The sequence below is a fragment of the Orbicella franksi genome, chromosome 4, assembly GCF_964199315.1.
Source record: "Orbicella franksi chromosome 4, jaOrbFran1.1, whole genome shotgun sequence".
Taxonomy (NCBI): domain Eukaryota; kingdom Metazoa; phylum Cnidaria; class Anthozoa; order Scleractinia; family Merulinidae; genus Orbicella; species Orbicella franksi.
Window position 1 is genome coordinate 5,179,801 of NC_138148.1, and position 11,434 is coordinate 5,191,234.

At 41.2% G+C, this 11,434-nt stretch overlaps 2 protein-coding genes across 2 annotated transcripts in view; both read left to right on the forward strand.

The window, feature by feature from the left end:
- LOC145484216 (TNF receptor-associated factor 6-like) overlaps window positions 1–3,533 on the forward strand; it is a 42,896-nt gene extending 39,363 nt beyond the window's left edge. The window contains exons 8-9 of the mRNA XM_081462852.1: window positions 727–804; window positions 2,022–3,533. Coding sequence (XP_081318978.1) covers window positions 727–804; window positions 2,022–2,813 — 870 coding nt within the window. The 3' untranslated portion in view covers window positions 2,814–3,533. The remainder of the gene's footprint in view (window positions 1–726; window positions 805–2,021) is intronic.
- Window positions 3,534–5,348: 1,815 nt separating this feature from the next.
- LOC145484676 (TNF receptor-associated factor 5-like) lies at window positions 5,349–10,333 on the forward strand. Its single transcript, XM_081463277.1, has 4 exons — window positions 5,349–5,808; window positions 7,687–7,764; window positions 8,675–8,752; window positions 10,001–10,333. Exons 1-4 carry the CDS (start codon window positions 5,575–5,577, stop codon window positions 10,331–10,333), a joined length of 723 nt encoding a protein of 240 aa, XP_081319403.1. The 5' UTR covers window positions 5,349–5,574.
- Window positions 10,334–11,434: the final 1,101 nt, after the last annotated feature.

An 11,434-nucleotide genomic window follows, 5' to 3' on the forward strand; every position in this document is an offset into this window, starting at 1 on the left:
TTTGATATTTGCCGACAGTTTCCTGTTCTGTGTACTAACAAGTGTGGTGTGAAAGATATTCCACGAGAAAAGGTTTGTTCTATAACCTTAGGTCAGAGCAGACTTAATCACCATGTGTGCCAATTTCACTAGTCAGGAGCAGTAAGATATCGCGTTGCAAAACAGAAGTATTTAGATTGTAAAGATCTCACGCTGCAGAAAGAAAACTATTTTGGTTTTCGCTTGTTTTACTGTGCAGGTAATAGGAAAGGCCTCTAGGTATTGATACATCTAGATTACAACATCGTGATATAAATGGTGCTGCGTAATCAGTCGACCTCATCGCCTGAAGAAGACTACCAGTAAGCATTCGAAACGTCGCGATCTACATCACAAGTGACTACATTGTGAGACAAACGATAATACACTCTATTATTGCATCTACCACGATGAACAATAACCACCTTTTCCTCAACAAATAACTGTGTTTAAATCCAGATAGCCTGTGATCAAGTTGCCATTTTGCAGGCTAAGTTGCAAATGGGGCTTTGGGGAAGAATACGCATAATCATGTGTTCCGGCAAATTTTACTGTCCGCATAGGCCGAGAGGGGTGTCCATAGGGTGCGAGGCATACCACTGGACTAACTAAGGGCGAGAAATGGAAGGCCAGACGGCGAGCGGTTGCGAAATTAAAAGATCATTTACGACTAATATCAGATTCTTTTGCGGTTGTTTTTGCTTCCAGCTTGAGGTTCATGTTCGCGATGAATGTCCTGCAACCGAAGTTCAGTGTGAATACAAGAACTTAGGATGTGAAGCAGTGGTATGAACTTTTTTATATATTTAAAATACTTTTCAGTCATAACGCATCCTTACCTTATGAATACGTTGAGAATAGGGATTGCCTGGAGTTGTATAGAGATGACGAATAGTGGGAAAAGTATGAAGGACGTGTTCCTTCACTCCTTATGTCTTAGTCCAACATAGGATGGGTGTTGGTTTTTATGAGAGGAGGAAACCCATAGCACCCTGAGAAATTCGTCAGTGAACGTTAGCATAATAGAGACAAACATACACAAACATGGCGACAACGAAACCTAGAAGACTGGTATGAACAGCGTAGAGGAGAAACTGATTCAACGGCGCGAAGGAAATCCGCCGAGAACTTGCGTCGGTAATGCAGCTGAATAATGAGCTCAAGAGTTGTTTATAATTTACTTCAAGCCTCCAGTACCTGCTTGCGTGTATCTGCCTTTTATAACAAAACCTGATTTTAAACTTCTCTAAATCGCATTATTTTCATGCGGGCCCTCTAATCGGGCCGAATTGGAATTTGGAAATATTGGTTTTTCAGGAGGGAGGAAAACCATAGCACCCAGAGAAAAGTCGTATCATAATTATGACGAGAATAAACAACACGTGTTAGTAGGCTGAAATGGAACCCGGACCACACTGGTGGGAGTAAAGCGGTCGCACCCTCAGTGGGGAGAAGGGGAGGGGAGGACTCCCATGGTAAACAGATCGGGGATGCTCGTCGAAAGATTTAGATTAAACCTCTAAAGGAGACCAATCTGGGTGTAGTTCGAGCTCTATTTGACCCCTAAAAGATACCACTCAAAAACGGACATGACAGCGTTTTTTCAGTTATTATTATTCTTTGAATCCAACCCAGAAAGATAACTTGATGGCTAAAAATAGTAGTAGCATTTCGTCCTGAAAACACGAAATGAGAACAAAATCCGTGATTGACACCCCTAAGCGAGACGACGAACATCCCCGACGTTTTTTAAAATGGGAGCTCTTCCTCCTACCCTTACCCCCGCGCTCTCGCCAATGCGTTATCTCAGCTCCCCACACAAAGCCTACTTTTTAATTTTTTGTAGCGGAACGGATTGATAAATGGCTAAATAAATGGCAACAAATTAATTTATACCGTTTTTTTTAGGGAATTCCACAACACTGCAGCTTGTAATAAATGTTTGGCCAAACTTTAATCAGCCGTCGTTTAGATTTTGAATGAACTTGTTTCTCTGTTTACAGTTTCCAAGATCAGACGCCAAATCTCACTCACAAACTCAAATTGAAATCCATTTGAACTTAGCCCTCCGCGGTCTAGAGGCCACTCAGCATCAAGTTCACGAGCTTGTCACTGTGGTTAAAGATCAGTCACAACAGATAGAGCGACAGTCACAACAGATAGAGCGACAGTCACAACAGATAGAGCGACAGTCACAACAGATAGAGCGACAGTCAGGACAGATACAACGACTGTCAGAAAAGATAGAGCGATTGATATCCAAGGATGAGGAGCAGCCACAGGATCAGCCGCCGCAGAGAGAGCGACGTGGGCCAATAAACCAAATTTTTCCGACCCCGTTCGAATGGAAAATACCCGGCATGAGAGCTGTTTGTCAACGATCAGTAACGTCACAACAAAGTTTATTAAGTGAACCATTTCCTTTGTTTGAGCGAGGTTATAAATATTTGTTGAGAATCTCAATACAGATAAAGCCATTCCGACATTTCCCGGGTACTTCAACTGGAAGAGATGATCTGTGCGTGTATATCAAAGTTGTTCCTGGAGAATTTGATGAGTTGTTGCCATGGCCTTGCAAGGAAAAGGTGCGTGTCACGTTGGTTCATCAGCGCCTGCAGCTGCTGAATAATCGGCGAAACAAATCAGATGTGATTGACTTTGGCGAGGTACCCTGCTCTCGGCCACTACTTGATGATCACCATGAATATCGCTTAATTCTCTCATTAAAAAGATTTCAGTCAACATCATTTTACATCAAGGATGACACCATTTTGATATGGGTCAACAGAGAATAGAACTTTAAGAAACGGAGCGGCAAAACTCCGGCATTTACCGCTTCAGTTTTTAATCTTCTACGTGAAAATTGGTATTTTGGCGTCAAGAAATTTGTTTCCAGTTGCTGAGGATCTATTTTAATACTTTAAGGAAGCAGAAACAAAGTTAAAATTGATCTTACATCTTGCCGCTTTATCTCTTAACATACTTAAAGAATGTCAGGAGCAATCAGGTCAAAAAATAATTGCTTACTCTAACTGACGGTTATCGTTTGGCGTTCAACCTACATGGTCCATGTTCTTATACTCTATCTCGTAACAAATGCTAAAGGAGAGGTTATCAGGCTTCACAACCAAACTCAGTATGGTACAACGAAAGGGATGGCATGAATAAAAACGATTCCCTGGCGATATCAAATTACTGGTGCCGCAGCACCCCTGAGATCCCACAGTATTCAAATATTTTTAGCGGCTCAGTTAAGGATGCGTGCCTGCGTCCTCTTGTTAGTTCGTACACAGCCCGTCAAGAAATATTTTTCTTCCTTATCTTGCACTTTGGTTATTGTATTGTTTTGATCAATTGTAATCGTGTGTAGCCCAATCAGCCGATAAAAAGCATTCTGAAAACCTGTAATTTTGCATATTTTAGGTAATTATGTAACACTAGTACCTGAGAAAAAAAGTAATTGTACACAATTGTATGTGGACTTGTTTATCAGTTAAACAAATAAAATTCACCGGTAAAACTTATATTAACCTAGTTTGATTCTTGTAGGTTGAAGAAAAACTGTACTGTGGAAGGCCACTTTTAATAATGAAATATAGAGAAAGTGAAGTTGTTCAATAGATATATCTTATTAGATGTTCTGGTTTGTAGTGTCGCTGTATATTTTTACGAGTTGTGCCGTATTTTGACTCGCCCTACGGGCTCGTCAAAATACAAACAACAGGTAAAAATATAAAGCGATACTACACACCAAAACGTCTAATAAGAGATTTATTATCCGACTGCTGTTAGTCAATAAATTTATCAGTGAAAGAGGGAGAGTGTGACAGTTCTGCGTGAGCGAGCTGACCTGTCCGGCAAACAGGTTTGCTACTGTACAAATAACTGTACAATGTTGCTGTATATTTGTACTGGTATTTGGACGGTATTCGCTGCAGTTGGATAATACAGCTGCATGTAAACGGCAGAGTCAGGGTGTTGTAAGCTTAAAGAAACAGAAGTCGCCTTGTCAAAGACTCGTTGCAACTAGAGGATAGGGGGTAGTCCCTATAATGGACTACACGAGGAGCCTCTACCTAAAGGGCTGCATTTTTTTAGGTTGGGATATTTTAAAAGGTGGGCATTATAATAACCCATATAGGAGGGAAAACTGCTATTTAGATACTTTTAAGACACTCAAAATGTCCTAACACCAAATTTATCCAAGATTTTAAGTAGCTACTCAGTCCAAAGGGCCGAACAAGAGATGCAGTGTGTGAAGTTTAGGTATCTGAAGGCGGTACAAAAATCTAGCCAGTCAAATTACGTGTCTCCAGGGGCACCTATATACCTCGTTCCAAGGCCCCGTCGGCTAACAGGGAGGACTTTGAGGACAAGAGTGACTCTCAGCACGTCTTATGATAAAGTATTTTTCAGTTTTCTCTTCCTTTATTTCACATCAGTTTCATTCTCTCACTTAGTGGCTGTTTCACATATGTACAGTTTATTGACACAGGCACGGAGTCAAGGAAACTTACAGCGTTTTACAGTAAAAATAATAAGTGGATTTCAGTCCTAGTATAGTGAGTAAGTGAAGCTACTATGCGGGCAAAGAGACTTGAGTTGACGATCTAATCATCTGAGCAAAGAAGATGGCCCGATTAAAAACCATATTCTCCAAGCGTGAATAAGATATTAAGGGTACTTTGATGCATTGGAACACCGCCTTACGGCCAGCCTAATTCATACGGCCCAGCTCGTTATCATGTATACGGCCATTTTATTCCGGCCTGAACAAAAGCTCAGTAAGTCATTTTCTTATTTAAAAAAATCACTTTTTTTAATACGGCCACCCCGTTTACACAGTCAGATTTTTGTAGTCCGTTGGTGTACGTGACTGGATTAACGGGGTTCCACTGTTCTGATTTCGGATTAAACGGGTCAGTGTGGATATATCACGTACTCACTTGATTAGAAACCTATTGATAAACTTTTTTTGGGTCTCCGGACTCTTACAAAACGGATCATATGTACAAGAGTCTCTTTCTCAGTCAATCAGCATTAAGCGCATGAACGCCGCGACTTTTCCCGCGATATCTTGTGACTTGTTTGTATCCGCTGCTTAGCTGAACGAACTCTTTATCACTTCAATCGGTTCAGTACGCTTTCAACAATAAATAGCAAGGCAAATTTAGTTTTCATGAAAACCAAGGCAGCACATGCCGTAATATTGAGTGCTACACGAAATTTTTCTCATGTTCTTTTACCTTCCGCACTTTATTTTAATGATGGCAGATATTCTCAGACACTGTTTGTCATGGTCGAATTCTGGATCTTACCTTGAAATGTTCTCATTCTGGATGCTCGTGGACTGGAGAGCTGCGTGCTGTGGAGGTATGTTCATTAGAGGTTGCAATCACTGCAGGATCAACGTAGCATTTAAACCTGAATAATTGCTGTCGGTTGTTATTGGAGCTAAACAAAGTTAAAACATGAATAAAGTGTTAATCTGAAATAGAATAGATACGTACATATAAACAAACAAACAGACAGGACAGTGCCGTAGACAGAGAAAAAATGATTAAATCTAACCGGATTGTGCTCATTGTCTTTCTTATTTTTATGTTTACTACTTTATATTTTAAGAAACACCGGTCAGAAGGCCTCTTCAAAGTGGTCAAGTGTCCAAACTCAGGTTGTTCAAAGATGCTCAGCAAGCGAGACATGAAAACTCATGAGACATTAGAATGTTCTTGGAGGAAAGTGAACTGTGAACATTGTCAAGAATCAGTCATCATGAATCAAAAACAGGTTTGAAACAGGTTTATACAGTCTATCTTTACAACCTGGCACTCGCTGATTTTGAATGCCCCGCTATCTCGATCTTAAATATAATCATCTTCCCTTGGATACGCTCTTTCAGCCATTTGCCATCATTCGGCTGTCTTTAGCCACCGTTAGTTTTTGGTTCCCCTGAGAGTTCTAGAATGTGGGGTTCGATTACTAAACTGTAGGTATGTCAAAAACACTTAACATTTTCTAAAGGCCCCCTCCACACTACGCCGGAGAAATTTGAAAATTACGTTTCGATCCCACTGTAAAAACACATCAAATGTTTTCTGTCCGCACTAGAAGCCAGGGATAAATGTTTTCGTTTTTCGGCAATTCAACAGTTTTCTCTTTTGTTTCAAAAACATGTAACATTTTTCCGTTTAAGTTGTTCCCCTTTCAAGAACGCGCAGCATCAGTTCTAATGTGTAAAACTGTGATAGTTCGCATAAACGGTACATTTTAAGGCATTTTTGAACATTTGTGACGCATTCGAATGGATCCCAACGTGTTTTGTCTGAAATTGAATTGCAGCTTGTAATTCCTCCAATCAAAAAGGAAATGTGCCATGTTGGCACCGCGGGCGCTCACATCAAACTGGAGGACGAGTGAAAGAGGCAACGCATATTTTGCTTCGTTCGCGGTCATTTGAGGACTGGAGTAGAAAACATTACGTGGTCTGCGAGGGCCCACAAAAAATTCTTGGGGCACTGATCCAATCGTGCACCGAGAATAGAAGAGTTCCGAGCGGTTTAGGAACATTTTTCGGTTTCAGACCTCGCACTAGATGACCGCATTTTAAAATTCACAATAGGCACCACACCAGAAGTAAGATAATCTTTCGTTCGTCCTTTTGATCCGATGTGAGGAATCGCTGTGTGGTGGGTGATCTACCCTTTGGTTAAATGGCCGTGTCCCAGTAGTACTGGGAACTACCAAATTCACCCATTTTATTAGCTAAAACCTGAATATTGACGGAGGTCTAAATCTCTCATCTTGACGAGCATCGCGACCAACTGTTACATTTGCCGTGAGAAGGTTACAAAAAATGCAAAATCGTTGGCTTACCTTCGCTAAGCGACACAAATGCAGCAAGCCTTTTGTACATGCATTTCCGATTGTTTCAAACATGTAGTAGTCTCACGCCACGGGAAACTATATACATGTACCTTTGCGAACGCGGGAGGAAGTTGGGTTCACCAGCTTCGTGCTCGCCACGTGCTTTGCTTTCTTGCTTAACAACACCAAATAATCGATGACGAATCTTACTACGTACAACTGTTTTGTCCAAGCGGAGGCTTCATACATTCACTCTTGTGGCCACCTCTCCACAGTGGTAACGGCCACTATAGCGCGTCTCGACTGCTAAAATAACTTCTTGGCAACGGGCAGTTAATGAACGAGTGACGAAGGCTGTATACAAAACCCTGTTTTTACTGTAAAAGGTCACAAAACTTGATCCGTACCGCGCGCCGTTGGTCTATCTTTCTATTTGGTTTCTGTATTATTCATAAATTTTGATTGTGTTACGTGCATGTACTATCTGCAAAATAAGCAGTTTTTAAGATAAAAATTTCACCCCCCCAGAAAAAAACAGGTGTCATATTACACCCTTACCTCCCAATAACGGCCACCTCCCTTCAACGGCCACTTTCTTCTGTCTCCAAGGTGGCCGTTGTGGAGAGGTTCGTCGGTAGTACTCTCTACTGGGTTAAGTGTTAACTCTATGTTGAGCAAATTCATCTTTTTAATGATTGTGAACCAGCTGTTGACAAGACTAAACCATGGTGGAGTCATGTGGGGTGGGAGCCGACTATCGAATGTACTTTATTGATGGAACTTTTGTTTAATTTTTTTCAGAAACATTTTGATATTTGCCGACAGTTTCCTGTTCTGTGTACTAACAAGTGTGGTGTGAAAGATATTCCACGAGAAAAGGTTTGTTCTATAACCTTAGGTCAGAGCAGACTTAATATCCTTGTGTGCCAATTTCACTAGGCAGGAGCAGTAAGATATCACGTTTCAAAACAGAAGTATTTAGATTGTAAAGATCTCACGCTGCAAAAAGAAAACTATTTTGGTTTTGCTTTTTTTACTGTGCAGGTAATAGGAAAGGCCTCTAGGTATTGATACTTTTAGATTAGTATAGGTAATCATACGGTTTCGAGTTCAATTTGGAATTAATTTGCACGAGTGAGTTTTTCAAAAAGCTGAAATTGCACGAGCCGCTTCGGCTAGTGCAATTTCACCTTGTTGAAAAACTCGCAAGTGCAAATTAATTCCAAGTTGAAAGAGAAAAACCGTATGATTACTTATTAATAATATAAACATGAAAAAATTTGCGTAGAGGAAGTGCCGGAAGATCTTTCTTGAAGCCATGTTTTCTCATTCGAGAAAACTTTTTTCAAAGTTTTCGTACAACATTTTCGTCCTCATTTTACGTAATATCCATTGTCTTCGAAAATTTCCTATTGTCTTTCAGCGAATCATAATTCAGAATTACGATGTGTAGTTTGCACTGGTGTTACACTTTTGGCACTTTGTTACACTTGAACTGTACTGCTCTCAGCCTAGCAGAATCAAGCAATTTTTTCATGTATATTATTACAACAGGTTAGCTCATGTACGATCAAGTGATAGCTTTAGAGACTAAGTTACATAGTGGGCTGGAGTACGCATAATCATGTGTTTCGGTAAATGATATTGTCCGCATAGACGGAGAAGGGTGTCCATAGGGTGCAAGGCATACCACTGGACTAACTAAGGAGGCCAGACGCCGAGTTGTGGTGAAAATGAAAGAGTTTTAAAGGTTAATGTGAGATTCTTTTGTGGTTGTTTGTATTTTCAGCTTGAGATTCATGTTCGTGATGAATGTCCTGCAACCGAAGTTCAGTGTGAATACAAGAACTTGGGATGTGAAGAAGTGGTATGAACCTTTTTATATATTTAAAATACTTTTCAGATGAATATTCAGTGTGAATACTGGGATTTAGGATGTAACGCATCCTTCATTCACTGGTCATTTTAAACTTGTGAATATATTGGGAATATCATGGAGTTATATAGAGAGGACGAATTGTGTGAAAAGTATAAATCACGTGTTCTTTCGTTTCCCATGTCTTAGTCTAACATACTATGGTTGTTTGGATGTTCTTAGTAAACGTTAGCATAAGAGACAATACACAAACCTGGCGACAACGACTGGTATTAACAGCGTAGAGGAGAAGAAACTGATTCAACTGCGCAAAGGAAATCTGCCGCAAACGCAACCCTCAGTTTGCGTCAGTAATGCAGCTAAATAATAATAAGCTCGAGAGTTGATTAAAACTTACTTCACACCTCCAATGTGCTGTGTGTCGCTTGTATGGATCTTCTTTTTACTACAAATCACTATAATTAAGTTACTCTATATTACATTATCTCCATGCAGGCCGAATTTCAAAATGTAACGTTGGTTTTTAGGAGGGAGGAAAACCGTAACACCCAGAGAAAAGTCGTATCACATATCATGACGAGAATAAACAACACATCGCACCAGGCCAAAATAGAAAGTAGCCTCCGAACAGGCTGCCAGCGAGGGCGGAAAAAAATGCGGCGAGCGAAGTGAGCCGTTAAGGGCGAAAAAGAGAATTCCGCCATTCCACTCTCAGCTCTCTCCGCTCGCCCCAGACCACACGGCTAGCTCACACTAAACCCATTAACGGTAACCGGGAGCCTGTTCGCAGGCTAAATCGAAAGCGGACCACTTTGGTAGGAGGGAAGCGGTCGCACCCTCGGGGGAGGGGGGACTATCAAGTGAAAGGGTCGAGGATAGTCGTCGAAAACTTTCGTTTAAACTTCTAAAGGAGATCAATCTGGGTGTGGCTTTAGCTTTATTTGGTCTCTAAAAGCTGACATGATAGCGCTTTTTATTATTCTTCGAATGCAACCCAGAAAGATGCCTTGATGGCTAAAAATAGTAGTGGTATTTCCTCCTCACTGAACGCCCTGAGTGAGAACAAACTCCGTGATTTATACCGCTAAGCGAGGCAAGCAGCATTCCCGACCAATTTTGCAGTCCAAGGAATTATTTCCAAATTGGACAGCATGAAGTCCTATCACATTGACAAATAAATGCTTGGGCTTAAATCAGCCGTCGTTGAGATTTTGAATGGACTTGTTTCTCTGTTTACAGTTTCCGAGATCAGACGCCAAATCTCACTCACAAACTCAAATTGAAAGCCATTTGAAGTTAGCTCTCCACGGTCTAGAGGCCACTCAGCATCAAGTTCAAGAGCTTGTCACTGTGGTTAAGGATCAGTCACGGCAGATAGAAAGACAGTCACAACAGATAGAGCAACAGTCAGGACAGATAAAGAGATTGATGTCCAAGGATAAGAAACGGTCAGAAAAGAAGGAGAGACGGATGTCTAGAGTTCAGGATCAACCACCGCAGAGAGAGCGACAGGAACCGATTAAGCGACCCCGAACGTTGTCGAGCAGTACGGATGAAAATGAAAAATACTAGATCACTTAAAGGAGAACGTCACTCCAAACATCTTACTTTTTGTCTTCGCCTATAGCAAGTAAACATGAAGTGCCTGCTAGCCTGATGAAATTCGTCTCGAAAGAAGCAACTTTGGAGGCCGCCATTTTGAAACTGGACTTGACCGCCAGGCCGTTTATATGTGACATCACTCCGTCCCGCTCGAAATTGGCGGGAAAGAGAAAAACCTGCAACTGACTTTCATCCTTCACAAGGTCAGCAAAATGTATTTTTTCTAAGCGATTATCCACTTCACTATCTTCACTGCTATCATTTTCGGAATTTTGAGCAGGTTTGGCCCAAAATAATACGGCTCAAGAGCAGCCATAACCCAGAGTGGTAGTTAAAAGGCTTGTCGGAAGACATTTGAACAAAATCTCTTGGACGGAATGACGTCACCAAAATGCGGCCTGGCTGCTGAGTACTGTTCAAAATGGCGGCAACGACGTCGAATCTTGGGCTTTTTCGGAGACGAATTTCATTAGGAAAACCTGCACTTTAGAGGCCGAAACTATGGTGAGTGGCTAAACTTAGTGCGAGGTTTCTATTAGTGTTGACAAAAAAAATACGTTTCTTAAAGTGACCTTCTCCTTTAATCAATCATCATGCGAGATTTATCTCCCCTCGGACTGCTTATAGAACAGAGAATTAATAAAATTCTCAGTTCTTTACTAACAGCTCAATGCTTCATACCTGTATGCCTTCACGATTAGAGACTTAAGCTCAGCCTCCTTTTCCAGCCAATCAACATACATTGACCAAGGGAAGTCACCAGTGTACACCTTGTGCACGTGACCAGGACCAGGTCCTACCGCAGAGGGTCCTGGGAATCCCAGAACTTCCACCAGAACATAACAAGCACAAGTTAACTGTTTGTAGAGACTGGTCAGAGCTGAATCGCTGAGGATGCTTTGAGCAATGGCCTCGCTTTCGTTTCCAAAGCTTAAACATTGCACATGTCTAAACTAGAAATCCGGGAATTTTGATGACAAAGAGTCTAAATGATGTCTGTCCACTGGTGTGGAAGATTTCCACTGAGATGGCAAATCAAGTCTATGAGCGTGCTCTGATGTAAATGCGGCT

Coding starts and splice junctions, on each gene's coding strand:
- LOC145484676 (XM_081463277.1), top strand. CDS start 5,575: ATGATTAAATCTAACCGGATTGTGCTCATTGTCTTTCTTATTTTTATG. Junction 7,765..8,674: donor AAGATATTCCACGAGAAAAG/GTTTGTTCTATA, acceptor TTGTATTTTCAG/CTTGAGATTCATGTTCGTGA. Junction 8,753..10,000: donor ACTTGGGATGTGAAGAAGTG/GTATGAACCTTT, acceptor CTCTGTTTACAG/TTTCCGAGATCAGACGCCAA.